This window comes from Bubalus kerabau, chromosome 4 (assembly GCF_029407905.1).
Source record: "Bubalus kerabau isolate K-KA32 ecotype Philippines breed swamp buffalo chromosome 4, PCC_UOA_SB_1v2, whole genome shotgun sequence".
NCBI lineage: Eukaryota > Metazoa > Chordata > Mammalia > Artiodactyla > Bovidae > Bubalus > Bubalus kerabau.
In genome coordinates this window covers 41122588-41138125 of record NC_073627.1, presented here as the reverse complement: position 1 = coordinate 41138125, position 15538 = coordinate 41122588, and the positions used below count along the sequence as shown (strand labels likewise).

The window sequence follows — 15538 nt, the reverse complement described above, 5'->3', positions numbered from 1 at the left end:
CTGGGATAATGACAGAATACAATTTGTTTAGGAAAAAAACCCACAAAATAAAATGATGGTTTTTATGGCTACATAAGTAATTATGCAAATGCAATAAAAAGGTCTAAAGAATACACAACCTGGTATCCAGCATCATCTCTCTGGAGGGCACAGGGGTTGGCAAAGAGTTGAAAGCAATTTTAGAAAAGCACACTATACTTTTACAAGGAGATTTTTATATATTACTTATGTAATAATTGTAAAAGTTTTACACAAGAAGCAGCAGCAGTAGCAGCAATAGAGAAAGAGATGAGAAAGCATAAAAAGATGGCAATTTATAACAGCAAAAACCTGGAAGCAGCCTAAAACGTCCAACAACAACAAATAATTAAGATGGCATATCCATACAACTGAATTATATTTTTTAGAAGCTGTATTAGATTGTTTTTAAGATTAATATATATTAACTGAAGACAGTTTTAAAGTAGTTTAATGTGATCCCTTTTATAGATATTTATAAAAAATAAATAAGAGAATGCATGTGTGTGATGTATGGAAGAGAAGATAAAAATATACATCAAGTGTTAACAGTGGATAGTTATCTCTGGATAGTGAGAATAGGAATAATTTTTTATTTCTTCTTTTTGCTGGGTTTTCTAAATATTTTACAACGAGCACTGTATACGGTAAAAAGATTTCCCCTACGATGGATACTTCTGGCTTTTGTATATAATACACTTCTAGTTTTAAAAGTAAATCAAGACACAAACATAATATTTTTAACAATTCGAAGTCCAAAATAAACACGTGAGTCTTTGAATTCCAAGAGATCTTGAAAGTGTGCAAAGAGCATGACTCGGCAAGCAAGTAAAAAACTAAAGTGGCAACTTCAACCTAGGCTACAATGGGAAGCTAAATTATTCTCTTCGTCACAAGTCCGAAGTCTACAGATGGCCAGCTTCCTGACCCCCTCAGAGGAGTCCAAGGCAGGTCCGCTGGGCCCCTCCCCGGGAGAGCCAGTGTCTGTCAGGAGCCACACAGCACTCCTGCCCGATTCTGTTCCCTGAGCCCGGGAGGACTCTGGCCCTGTCTTTTAAAACTGTATGATCACTTGTAGGATGTGCATTTCTCCGGCTGAAGTGATCGCTTTCTGAAGAGATCTCGAGAGACACCTAGTCTCCTGTGAATGGCAGTTTTAAGAAACCAGTCTTTCAGACAGTACTGGGACCAGACCCGGGAGTGACTCAGACAGTGACTAACGGGGCAGGACCCAATCTCTCAGATACTGGGGAACAGAGCTGGCCTGACAGTATTCTCTGCGGAAAAGAATCAGGCTCCCTAATTTTTCTTAACATCTTGATTTTTAAAAACTGTGCAAGATAGGAGCAAACCAATAGCAAAATCAAACCAAACCAAACAACTCGGCCGTGTGACAGGGTAGCCACGAGAAACAAAAATCACAGGGCTATAGAACATAAGGACTGGAACAGACCTTGGAGCTCATCTGTTTAAACTACTGATAAGGAAACCAGAGCCCACAGACGCTCTGACTCGTTCCCTCTCGAGGTCTTAGAACTAGTCAGCAGAGAAAAACAAACTCTTTTTGGCACCTGATTCCATCAAACACTTGGAATTTTTTTTTTGCCAGCTGCTGAGAGAAAGGAGACTGGTGTGGCACACAGTAGGACCTCAAGTGCACACGGATGCAGCAGGGAACACGGGCCCAGAGAAGACGAAGACTGGGAGGGCCACGCTGCTGGGGCTTTTCTCAGCAGGCAGGCGGGACAGTGGATGTGTCTTCAGCTGCTCCCCATTACAATCTCCTCACTCTTAATTCGTTTTCAACGCCTCCCACATTTCACATCTTCTTGGTAATTAGGCAGCAGTCCATGTTGCTGTGTGTGGCTTGGGCTCATCGCTTTTCTGGTCTTACAGATTTCTATAGTTTGGGGCTTTTTTTCTTTCCAATAGAAAAATTATTGCTGTTTCTCTGCCTTCCAGAATAAATATGAGGCTCAATTCTCTTTTCACCTCTAAGAGAGCACAAGAGGAATACTCACTGAGGGGCTGAAGTGCCTAGAATTTACATGCATTTTCCTCATGTGAACACCACTACAACTCAGTGTTCATGAAGGTGGAACTAGACCGGCCTTATCTTTTTGCCAACAGAGTTGGTTATATGCAGGAATGGAAGATCTTGAAAAATAATCTGGACCACAGGAAACCACCTCTGACAAATGAGATAATCTGCTCATTTTTCAACAGAGAAGAAAATTCCTGAACACCTTCCCTCTGTGAAATTTTCTTACATATAACCCACACCTCTCCAGCTGCAACATAAGCCTATTTTTCTCTTGCTGTCATCCCACAGAAATCAAAACTATTTGCTTATGACTCTAATAGTTAAACACAGTTAGGGTACTCCCAACAGCTGTCTCTAAGTAAACCTTTGGTTATCTTATTTTTAAAAAATTCATTTATCTTCTCAGAAATCATTTCGAGCTTTTTTTTATCATAATTGGCGACTCTTTTCCAAACTTCCTCCAAAATACATCTAAACATGAGAAATTTAAAAGGGGGAAAAATAGGGTTTTAACTAATGCATAATCTGATTATATATATATATATATATATATATAAAACACATATATAATATATATATACATATCCTAAACATTCCTATATTCTGGACCAAGATTTTTAACTTTTTTAGTCCCAGAAGTTTCTAACAGAGCTGAGAAATGCCTATGGCAGTGGTTCTCAATCAGGAGCAACTCTGCACCACAGGGAACATTTGGCAATGTCTGGAGACATTTTAATTGTCACACCTGGGGGTGAAGGGAAAGGATGCTACTGGCCTGTAGTGGGTAGAAGCTTGGGATGCTGCTAAACACAGGACAGCCCCTACAATTAAGAATTATAAGGTTCAAAATATCAGTAGTACAGAGGTTGAGAAATCGTGCCTTAGAGCAAACATGGTACATAAACATTCAAAGGGCAAACAGAGCAAAAGGAAAAACAGACAGAAGATGCTGACAACAAAGGTACTAAAGGAAAGATTTTTTTTTTTAATGAGAATTTTTAAAGAATAAAGAGATGAAGAATCACAGCACCTATTTTAAGTGTAGTACAGTAGTTTTTTCTGATATGCTGTGCTATTGTATGAAATAATATCGTCTTACCCACCCTGAAACTGCAGCTTCACATTATTCACTAGTGACTGGCCTGGGTCTACGATGACCCAAAAGAATTCTAGATTCCTTCTCTCCAGTCTTTTGCAATCTACCCATTTCTTGTAATGATTCACTTATTCCTACAACAACTATTTACTGAGCATCAACTACATGCCAGGCACTAGGGTTACAACAGTGTTGAGCAAAAACTCCCACCAGAGTAGAGCTGGCGTGGGGGCGGCGGGGGGGGTGTTGCTACTGAGGGACCTAGCTTCCTTTGCTGAGTGGTTATTTCACACGTATATCTGCTAGCAGACAGGCATCTACTGGCACTGCTCCAAGTTTTCCAAGTCATTTCAAGACTACGGCCATCCTCGTCACTCTTGCCCAGGTTGATGATACATGAGTATGTAAAAGGCACAGTTTCTAGTCCGCCAACACGTTCAACAGTGTTCCTCCGAACAGGACGAAGCCTTTCAGCTTCTCCCACTAAGGAAACCTTCTAGAGCGTTAGAGATAAACTTATAAGGTTATGACAGAAAGCGAAAGGGAAACACAACAAATGGGGCAACTGGAGTCTAAACAAGCACCTCAAAGGGTAGTTCACCAGAAAACCTCCAACTCAGAATGTATTCAACGCAGAGAAGACCTGCGGGCACTGCCACCTGGTCCTCTCCTGGAGTAACGAAGCACTCAGCACAGGGGCGCCCGCTTCACAGTCAGGAGAAACTCTGACCCACCAAAAGAACACCCGAAACGTGGTCTCTCCCCAGAGACTTAAAGCACTAAACGACAGGGTCTCCCACACACCACCTTCCCTGAGATTTATCTGGAAATCCATGGTGGCCAGTGAGACTATAGAAAAGTCTCAGCACTGACTGAGCTCAGCAACATGGTGCCAGACACTGAGCACAGGAGGAAGGGGTATGGTTCGAAGGGGGAGAAACTGTTGGAGGAAAAAAATCACTGTCCACTCTTTTTCCCTTCTCCTTAAGGGAAAGTGAGTGGATAGTATTTTCCCCCAAGGAGGACCCCTGGCAGCTGCACCCAGGGACTGAGCATGACTTCCTTGAGGAGCTCACTAGGGGCTGAGCCGGAAGGCAGAGGAAAGAGAAACCCAGAGGGATTAGGGGTGGGGGGTGGAAAAAGACTATGGTTAAAAGGGGGTTTTAATAAAGGTAGAGAAAGGGGAGTCAGAGGGGGGGAGAGTAACATTTCCCAAACTTCATGAGCACAGGAGGAGAGTGAGTGGAGGGAAGGGGAGGGAAGGTGGAGGCCCCTAAGAATTCACACCCTGTGCCCTCAGTTACAAACACAGTCTAGTTGCTAACAATATTAAATTCCAAAATGACTTGTAATGTAGGAAAATAAAATAAACATCCTGCACACTTACCCAATCCGGGTAAACAGCTTCCCATGGGCATGGAGAAAACTGAGGATGAACCTTTTGTTCAGCTGCATGGGAAAAAGAGAGAGGAGAAAACAATTAAACTTTCCCCAGTTTCCTGTTACTGAACAGAGTCCCTAGTGACACAATAACCTGGCCAGGGTCTAAGGGGTGGGCACTAGGGATGGGAACCAAATGAACATGCCCAAACTCTCACACAGACCCACAGCCCATGCCCAACAGCTGCTGCTCAGCTGAGCCAAGAGGACAGCAGGCTCAGTGAGGAGACAGCACCCCCTGCTGGCAGCAGTGCCTGAGTGCAGGGAGCGAAGCACTGAGTACCAGCCAAGCTGCGCAGAAAGCAAGATGCCTGTCGCCCTCTGCCATCTACAAGTCACTCTGGCCTCATACAATGAAAATGAAACAGAGAAAAGGGCAAGACAGCAATAATGATGATCCTGCATAAGTCCATACTCTTACTTACAAGCTGTTTTTCTACCTACCCCAAAAGCAAAACTCTTCTTTGGAAACCAAGGGTAAGGAAACCCACCACTAACTAGCTCATCAAATTGTATTTCTCTGGCTTTTAAAACCAAAGTTAAAATCTTTCTCTTTTTTCTTCTTTTAAATAAAAACTGAGTGCTGGTTTTTTATGTGAAATCCTCTGACTTTTAAATGTTAGCTACTAACAACAACAAAAAATTTAAACATTAGGCAAGCCAAAAACATGCATCTGCCAGCCATATCTGGCTCACATCCATGAGTCACCAAATTTGCAACCTCAATTCAAGGTTCTAGAAAATCTACTTCTGTCAAAAACTAGGAGAGAGATTCTTCTGAGCAAAACAAGGGAGGGAAAAAACTTCAAAGACAGTAGGAGTAATCTCAGAATCAAACCCTATCATCCTCCCTGGTCTCCTGGAAGAAATGTGCTCAGGGCCTTGTAACCAGACAGGAAGAAGGATCAAGAATCCCTCAAGAGTGGGTGCTTAGGACAAGGAACGGTCCAGCACCCTGGATGCTCTGCCCAAAAGGCTTATACTCTTGCAAAAGAGAAAAGCAATCAAATTGTGGCAGTGCCACCAATTTCACACGGAAACTGAGTGTGAGGAAAGGGGGGCATTCTCACCTCACCAGCGACTTCAACCACAAACTGCAAGTAATCTTCAGTCTCTCAGTCTTTATTTTTGCTTAAACGAATTACATTTAATCAGCAACACCAGATCAAACATCGAATTCTGGAGTTAAAAAGGATACTTTATGGAAGGTAACCTGTCTCTATAGAGAGGTGAGTCAGGACTGGGGGGACACTGGGTTCCACGAACAGAAAGGAAAGATGAGGAACTGCTGCAAAATGAATGGTCAGTGGTTCTGCCATGGTTAGTGGCAAGGCCTGGCCTAGAATGCAAAGGAAGGTAGTGGAAACTTACCCCTCAAACCTCTGCCACTTACCTGCTACGGGGTCTCAGGCAACAGATGTAACCTCCCTAAGTTTTCCCTTTTACACGATGGAGATACAACAAATGGAACCTCCCAAAGATTTCCCTTCTACACAATGGAGATAACAGTACCTCCCATGCTCAGCATGCTGTAAACATTCAACTGTCAGCTGAACATCCTCTCCCAATGAGCAAGTGGTAAAATGTTAATAACTGGGGAAACCAGGTGAAGCATATACAGGAGTTCTTTGTATTATTCTTATAGCTTTTCCATGGGTATAAAATTATTTCAAAATAAAAAGATAAAAATACATATTTTTCTCTATTCCTGTTTTAACTCAATTGTCCCTTTTTCCAGCTGTCAATCATAAACTGGTTAACTCATCCATAACCAGTTATATTTATACATACAAGGTCATTGGATAAACGGTATTAACCCATTTCATTCAAGCCAGTTATTATCCCCCAGCGCAACACAGCTCAAAAACTGAAGCAACGTAAACCAGTATATGGCAGAGTTAGAACCTGAACCCAGGTCTTCTGACTTCAAAACAGTTCTCCTCCCCTTAAACTGCCATCTGTCTCAGGAAGAGAACTGGTGAGCTTATTCATGAAGGGCTGATGAGGGAAGAAGAACACTAAAAGAGTAGTTCAGTTTTCTCTTCCAATTTTCCTTACCGATTAGGCAGGAAACATACTGCGTGACCCACAACGCCTCCTGCAATAAAATGAGCGCACCATGGGTTCTTTTAAAACTGTGATTCTAGCTGGTATTTCCCAAAGGTCTCACCCTCAGGGTAGCAGATGACTCTGACTTAATTACCTGAGTTCACACCTGCCATTAGTGTATTTTAACTGTATCCAGTAGAAAGCGGATTTCGATGCATTGTTTCTCAACTAGTGACAGTGAAGGGAATCTTAGCAAACTCAAACTACACACACATTCTCTCTGACCTTGGTTAATGAGAACCACTGCTTTATTTTTAGTCTGAAAGTACCTGCTACCCTAAATATAGTTTCTCTCTATTTGTCACCAATATTCTGAGCAGGAAAGGAGCTAAAATGTAGATACATTGTAGAGAGAGGTAAAGCATGCTATTCTGAGTAGATTTGTTCCACGTCGATTAAATTGGGACTAAGCGTCATCGTAGATATCAACACGAAGTCAGCAAGTGCTGAGGCAGAACTTTAGGACAACTTAACTGACACCAAGTCCACAGTAAGGAAGGTCTCAGTCTGAGCTTCCTCTCTCTCCAACACATTACCCTGGACTGGCCTCACATTTAAAACTTCTCGATTCTTAACAGGGCACTCGGATGGTCTCCCAGGTGGAGAAAGAACTGCTTCTCCTCGTATGGTGAGGCTATCTGCCTCCAGACCTTCCTTGTGCAATTACATACTGGTCACCAGAAACCAAAAATGCTTCTTGGGTGTTAGCGCTGAGAGAAGGTGTTAGAATTATTAAAGGCTGCCTGGCTCTTTGGTTCAAAGTCCAAAACCAACTCACTGTGGACACCTGAGTCTTCTATACCATCTAAAAGCAATGACCCAAAGAGACACTAATAGTGGGTACGACGCTCACAGTAAAGTCTACCGGCCATTAACCATGGGATTATGAGTTAAAATGGTTTGGGTTGTTCTTAAACTGTAAAATGGAATTTCTACCACTGATGTCACCTAACTCAGAGCTAAAAGGATAAAACGAAATAATACAAATTAAAGCATTCTGAGGAGTTAATGTCTTATGCCTGTGGTGGTTATCAGCACTCAGAACTCCCTGAGTGCTCTGTGAACTGCAGAGCAAGGAAAGAGAAAGAAGCTGAGAGGCAGCGAGGTATCACCAGAGGAGAGGACTCTGAAATATGCCCAATTTCAATTCCAGAGAGCTGTTCCTCCTTCGAAAGAGCTGTATGGAAAACTGAATATCTGAAAAGTTAATCATTTTAAGGACAGTAGGAGAAAACTTGATATTAAGAGGAACTCCAGCATGCATCTTTAAAGGGTTTGGGGAAATATAAACTATCATTCTCTAATTTATTCATCTGGAATGCCTCTACTTTTTATATACCAAGTATTAAAAATTAAAAAAAAGTTTTGTTTTAAAAGGGGGCTCTATACCCGTTGATATGACACAACATGGGTGAAGGCCAAGTTTCAACGGTACCTGTTAGAAATAGTCAAGGACTCTCAGAGCCTGCCATCAAAGCCCAGTTATCACCTCCCTAAAGTGCGGAGATTACAGGGTGGAGAGGACTGTGAGCACAGACATGAAGCCGCCCACCTTCACCCCAGTGCCCCCTGCCAGGCACAAGCAAGAGCAGATGAACAAGACAGGGTCCTCAAAGCCAAAGAACTCGTGGTCCAAGAATAAAAGGTAAGCAAATAACATATGAACTTGCCAACTCCCCGTTTATGCCCCGAAACCTAGGACAAGGCCTTGTGACTCTGAGGGTGACAGGAGGACCGTGTTTCCCTTACTGTCACTGTCCCTCAGGCAGGAAAGTCTGTGGCGGGGAGATCTAAGAAGATGATAGAGAAAGTGAGGATGTAGAACGTGGAAGCCGATGGGTAAGTCAGCAGTATAACTGCCATACAGTAGGAACAAAACTGTTCATTAGAACGTCCGGGATTCCTCTTTCCAGGATATAGATGAAGAACAATGTAAAGGCAAGTCAGGTGGCAAGACTCAGATGCCTTGTAGGGACAAGACAGAGCAAACCACAAAAATCAATCCTCAAATCCCAAAGAGCCCCGCTGAGGCGGAGGTGGAGCAGGTATGGTGAATTACTCCTCACCTTCAGTTTCTTCTCCCCTGGACCATTCTGGGCAGGATGACAGCTCAATTAGCTCTAATTAAGCCCAAGCTCCATGTAGCGATGTCCTACTTAAATGGCTGGACTGGAGCCATGTGAACTCAAGTGTAAAACATGCCTCTTAAAACTACGGACCCCTTCAAACAGTTCTCACTCTCACACAGCAGCTTAGTGCTGCCTCAACAAAGTCTTACATGAAAGCAATTTACTTGGTATTGCTTCATTATCTCTCCTACTTAGAGCCAGCAGACCAGAGGGAAATGGGGCTAAACGGCAAATCAGCAGTCAGCTCCGGAAAACCCGGTGAGCAGGGGGACAGCCGAGCTCAGAGTACCGGCTGGCTCTCGGGAGGGTGACTGGCACTAGGTTTAAAGAAAAGAGAAAGAGTCACGCATCTGTGACTATTCTGTATTTATGGCTTATTTGTTTACGGGGGTAGGAAGTGGTATAGAACAGTTTGAACAAAGATCACTGAACTGGGTTCAAGACCTGGGTTTGAATTTTGGTTATGCCACTGATTTGCTATACAACTGTTGACAAGTCACATAAAATTTCTAAGGCTCTTTCTTCAACAATAAGATGAGAAGGCTGTGGAGGAGGAAATGACAATCCACTCTAGTATTCTTGCCTGGAGGATCCCATGGACAGTTCGGACAATCTCTGCAGTCCACGGGGTCACAAAGAGCTGGACGTGAGTGGGAAACTGAGAACACACACACGTGCAGGTGCTGGGTTCAGCAGGGCATTCAAGGCGAAGGAAGCTCACAGAGGGACAGGACAGGCTGGCGTGTGAGCGCCGGTAGGGGGGAGATCACGTCCTAAGACGCAAGTGTGTACAAAGGAAGGAGGAGGTGACCGTATGACCCAGCAATCCCACCCCTTGGTATATACCCAAGAGAAACAAACACATATGTCCACACAAAAACTGGCACACAGATGTTCATAGGTCATTATTCACAACAGCCAAAGAACGGAAAAACATATCCACTGATGAACAGACCAATAAAATGTGGTCTCTATCCATACAATGGAATAATACTCAGTATAAAATGTAATAAAGGTTTTCAGTGATGCAGACAAAAAATAAATGAGAAGGCTGGGTGAGATGAGTATCAGCAATTCCACACCCCTGACCATGTACACATCACAAGAAGGCCTTCTGTAAAAAATACAGATTCCCCAAGCCTTCAGGATCAGAGTCCTCAGGGAGGGGAGAAGCGGCCTCGGAGTCAGCATTTTGAAAATGTCTCCAGGTAATTCTGAAAGACAGACAGACTAGGAAACCCTGGGCTAGATCATGGGTCAGCAAATTATGGCCAAAGGTTTTTTTCGTATGGTCCATGAGCGAAGAGTGGTTCTTATGTTTTTTAACCACTGAAAAAAATCGAAAGAATTTTTCATGACACATGAAAATCATATAAAGTTTAAATGTTTGGGTCCACAAATAGGCTTCTACTGAAACACATCACACTTGCTTGTTTCATATTGTCTGTGGCTGCTTTCCCCCTATGAAGGCAGAGCTGAGTGGCTGTAGCAGAGAGTGTATGTCCCAAAGCCTAAAACCCTATCTGGTTCTTTCCAGAAAAAGCTTGCTGATCCCTGGGCTCATCTGTAACACTGGGATCTCAAAAAATGTTTGGATCTGCACAACAGTTGAGGGCTACCACACACAGTGGAAACAGCAATGATGCTCCTGGGCTGTTTTAAAAGAAGCGCCACCCCCCAGGAAGTTCTGGCAGCTACCCTCCCACCTACCAGAGCAGGGGAATCACCAATCCACAGTGCTCCTTCCAATTCTAAAAGCCCAAAGATGCAGAGTTCTAACTAAATTGAATCTCTCTTGCCGGCTTCTCAGCAAACACCATCCTGTTCTGTGATGACAGCACAAAACACACCAAACGCCAAAGACTGCTGCTCCCACAGCTTTTGACCTCAAATGCCCCGCAAGCTAGAGAGAAATATGGATGGGGTCTCAAGGCTTCCAGCTTGGAAGCCACTATGGGGCTAAGGGGCCCGGTGAAAACACAACACATCCAAGCCCAATCAGCATTTCACTTGGGCCAGGGGGCCAGAAGTTCTCCCAAAACAACCCTAATCAAGGGAAAGTGCCAGACTAAGGTTTATGAATCCCTGTGCTGTGTGGTCTGACAACCTAGAGCTCAGAAGTGCCACTAACTTAGCATCTCAAGGTACACAGGGAAAGAGAGAAAGTTCAGCCAAAGGGCAGCACTGTTGCTCTGACTGAGTTACTTTCTGAATGAGTCTTCTTTCTGACTCATCTCTCTCAAAGAGTCTGGGAACTCTCATGCCCATCCACTCAAAAAAATGGGGGAACTGGGACAACTCTGTATCTGCACAAAGTGGGAGAGAAGAGGAAGGGCTGAAGCGCCTACTTGGTGGTCAGGTGGGTGACTAGAAAATAGCTTTCCAAAGGCACATACACAAGTTCAAACCATCTTTTAAATGAATGGGTCAGTAGTGTGTTGATGATGGTGAGTGAGGTCCTTCTCACCCTGTGTCCACCCCACTCATTCATTCATTCAACAAAAACTGACTTGCCATCGTCTAGGTACATGACACCGTGCATGAACTATGAACAAAGCAGAGAGAATCTCTGCTCGGTGGGTAACACAATTATAGAGCACCATGATTGGGCAAGTATAGGATGCTGTCTATTTCCACAGTAGAAGCATCAGAGATGTCCGAGGAAAAGTAGATTGAAGAGTCACGTCTATGTGTCTTAAGCAAAGAAGACAGCGTGAGTGATGCTCCCAAGAGTGGCACACTGGCCTGGCCAGGTGAGTGATTCTGCAAGGAGGAGGCTGGAGAAATAGGCTGGGCCAAGTTGCAGAAGTCCCTGTTAAAGAGTTTGATCTTGATCAAGTCACTGAATGGTTTTGAGCAGGGTAGTGACATAAGCAAAGCTCTAATTTTAAAAGGACGTTCTGGCTACTGTTTAGAAATTTTAGCTTTTTTTTGGGGGGGAGGGGCAAGATAAAAGTGTTCAGAGGCCAGAAGACCAGTTTAGAAACTGCTGTAATCCTCCAGAGGCAACAGAGAAAAAAGACGGAAGACAAAGAAAACGATCATTCCATGCTCAAATGATCCTTTGTCCCTAATTCCCAACAGTTCCAGTTCTAAGTAACTCAATTTACAGAGACCAGCAGTGGCCCAGACCAAGTAGAAGTCTTTAGAATCATGTAGAGGTCTTACTCAAACTAAGTGAAACACAGATTTCATCTTTAGAAATAAACTGGAAATTCTCTTATTTCCTTTCAATAATATTTTTAAACAGCCTAGCATGGTGTTTGTACTTAATTCGTATTCAGTAAATGACTGTTGAAGAATCTATTAAAATATACAGATTTGATAATGGTAAGATAGATTATCCAGGTAATACACAGAAAAAAAAACTCAAGAAAAACAGTCCGGTACTAATATTAATGCTGGAGGGAAATAACATACTCATCACCATGAGCATTTAAATCTCTCTCTGACAGACTCACAGACTAAGAGAACAAACGTGTGGCTACCAGGGGGTAAGAATGAGGGGAAGAGACAGGGAGTTTGGGATTGACATGTACACTCTACCATATTTAAAATGGAAACCAGCAAGGACCTACTGTACAGCACAGGGAACTCTGCTCAATGTTCTGTGGCAGCCTGGACGGGAGGGGAATTTGGGGGAAAACGGATACACGTATGTATGACTGAGTCCTGCTGTCCACCTAAAACTATCATAGCGTTGTTAATCTGCTACATCCCAAGATAAAATAAAAAGTTTAAATACATATGTGTGTGTGTGTGCGCGCAGGTATATATATATATATATATATGTACACACACACACACACATACCTTTCTGGAGGATAATTTGGCAAAATCCAAAAGTCTTCAAAGAAAAACAGTACTATCAGGAATTAAGGGTTTTGATTCTGAGTAACTGCTCCATCTGCTATATTCCAGCTCAAGAGACTGGGCAAGAAGAGACCACGGCTAACGTGAAAATAAAAGCCGAAGTCCTTACAATGGCCGACAGAGTCCTGTGTGATAATCTACCTCCTCCGCTCCTGCAGCCTCCTGATTCCTGAACGTGTCAAGCACAGTCCCTCTGAGGACATGTGGAAGGAGGGTATGGTGGCCATCCTGACCCTCTAGCCCAGCAGTTCCCCACCTTTACAGTTCACTGGAATTGCCTATGAATTTTTGAAAAATACAATGCCTGGCTTCTATCTTCAGATATTCTTTCTGATTTAACCGGTGAGGCAGTGAAACCTGGGCGTCAGGATTTTTTAAAGCTTCCCAGGTGACTGTACTGTACAGCAAAGTTTGAGAACTGCTGTTCTGGTTTACGTAGCTCTTTTTTAGTATTCGTTGCCGATTTGTACGCACATATCACGGCTTTGTGGACTTTGTTCACCACGGCCAGCGGGCTCATACAAAGTGACCTGCAAATTCGTGGCGAACAAACAGCCTGTCCAGTCTGGTCTTTGGCTGTTCCTCCTGCCTCCCCTCTTGCTGACAGAGGTGCCCTCAACTCACCGTGTTCTCCCTGCTGCCACACCCAGTCTCTGTCTAATGCCTTCGCATGCACTCCTTTCTATTAAATATGTCTAACAAAGCCCTACCTTTCCTTGCTTAAATCCCTCTTCCCAAACCCTACCTCCAGGCTGAGCTTGACACCTTATCCTCTAGACACAGAGACTGTTTCACATGCCTCTGTGATTCTGGGTCTCATGGTACATCTTAGTCACATACATATCTGTCTTTAGACCAGCTCTGCCCACAGCATTTCTCCACGGTGATGGAAATATTCCTAATCTTCACTGACCAATACAGTAGCCACTGGCCACAGGTGGGAAATGAGTGCAAGGTGGCTTCTGTGACTGAGAAACTGAATTTTTAGTTTTATTTCATTTCAATTAAGCAACCACATATGGCTAGTGGCTACCACAGTGGTCAGCTCTGCTCTAGGCTGATGTCCTTTAGTGAATGATTCGTTTCTATATCTCAGGACAAGAAATGATCAACAGTGATGGACAGTGGGCTAAAGAGATGGATGGATGTGAGTTTGCTCTAAAATTACAATACTCCCCACTTTCACAATTTCTGGTGTACTCCCTGGTAGCAGGAAAAGACACACATCCTGAGGCACAAGTGAGGCTCAGCCAAGGGAGCAAAGGACTGGAGGAACCACTCTACTCTTCTGCCCAAATATATAATTCACACAGCGTGAAGTGTGGCCTAATAGCTGATTTTAACTATTTGCACCTTTCAGAAGCTTGGGGGCAGCTCCCAACTAAGGACAGGTTAAATTTACAGAGCTTGCTCTGTGCTTTAGGAGTTAAAAGTACCCTCAAGCTACTCAGACACAATTCAGACACGGAGCGCTCAAGTTCGCCTAGCCAAACAAAGCAAGTGTTACGGTCAGCTGCCTTAGTGACAGTTAAAACTTCCCCAGCACCTTCTCCGTGTAAGGCACATTTCTAAGCACCTTAGGACTATCGGCTCATTTCACCTCTCCACAATCCTGTGAGATAAGTACTACTATTATTTCTATGTTACAGATGAGAAAACTGAGCACAGAGAGGTTAAATGACCAGCCCAAGTCTGCTTCCAGACTCTGAGCTCTTCATCTTTCACCTTAAAAAAAAATAGGCAACCTTTTGGCAGAACCAGGAATGACACTGAGGATGTTTCTAAAGGCCAAAAGCTAAGGCAACCCCAAACAAAAAACCATCAGTGGCTCGGGTATCATTCACTGAGAGACCAGTGGTCCAAACAAGAGACAAGTCTTGCACATGAAGGGAAGTAGACATTTCCAGTCCAGATCGTATCATGCACGTTGGTGGAAGCACTTAACAACTACACCCGAGGATATCGCCGGCCAGGAGGGAGAAAAAAGAAAAGTGAGAAAAGCGAATAAAAGCTTATTCTCCATGTCAGTAAAATAGCAGTAATAAAACTAGTAAAATAAAAACCCTAACATTTTTCTAGACAAATCCCCAATCCACCTGTTTAATAAGGAAGTAGTTCTTCAAGAGTCAAAGAAGACAAGTGCATTTACAGACTATCACCAAGGGACTGTGCAAAGTCTGGAAAAAAATGTCTGAAAACATACCCCCTCCACCCCCACGCCTACCACCTACCACAATACAGGAAAACCCCTGAATCTCTCAGGAAAGGGAGGAGTAAGAACTCGTCTAAGAACCCAGAGGAGAACGAGGGTTTGGTTTAAGAAAGATGTGGTCACAAAGAAGGTTTCACAAACCATTCTGCCATGGGCACTGAAAAAGCAAATAGCCAGCATGACAGGGAGCTCTGACAACCTCACATGAGCTTCGGATTTGAGCAAGGCACCAAATAAGGAAAGGATTCTGGCCCATCGACTCCTAGGAAAAGTGTTTCAAGTTAAAAATGGTTATTCAGGTTTGGATGTGAACTTCTGTATCTGTTCTTTATCAGCAGAGGCACCTCTACACCTCACTGGCAGCCAGCAGTAGACTGGGGAAGAAAACGGCTGAAATAAAAATGGGTTACACATGGATGACAACATGAGCTGACGTTGCCTGGCATTTACCTAGACACCAAAGACAAGGCTATAAACGTGCAACACAGAATGTGAGGGATGCCACATCCCAGCTGGGCCCAAGCATCTCCAGGAGCAGACAGGCTGTGATGTCACTGTTCCCCCAATAGCCAGCGTGCTCAACATCAAGGCTGAAAACCACAGCAATTTTGGTGACA

The 15538-nt window shown here is 43.6% G+C and overlaps 1 protein-coding gene across 12 annotated transcripts in view; it reads right to left on the bottom strand.

The window, feature by feature from the left end:
- SMG6 (SMG6 nonsense mediated mRNA decay factor) overlaps positions 1-15538 on the bottom strand; it is a 201507-nt gene that overhangs the window by 150328 nt on the left and 35641 nt on the right. For all 12 annotated transcript variants that reach the window (XM_055576925.1, XM_055576926.1, XM_055576928.1 and 9 more), the window contains one exon: positions 4546-4607. In XM_055576925.1, the coding sequence (XP_055432900.1) occupies positions 4546-4607 (62 nt within the window). The remainder of the gene's footprint in view (positions 1-4545; positions 4608-15538) is intronic.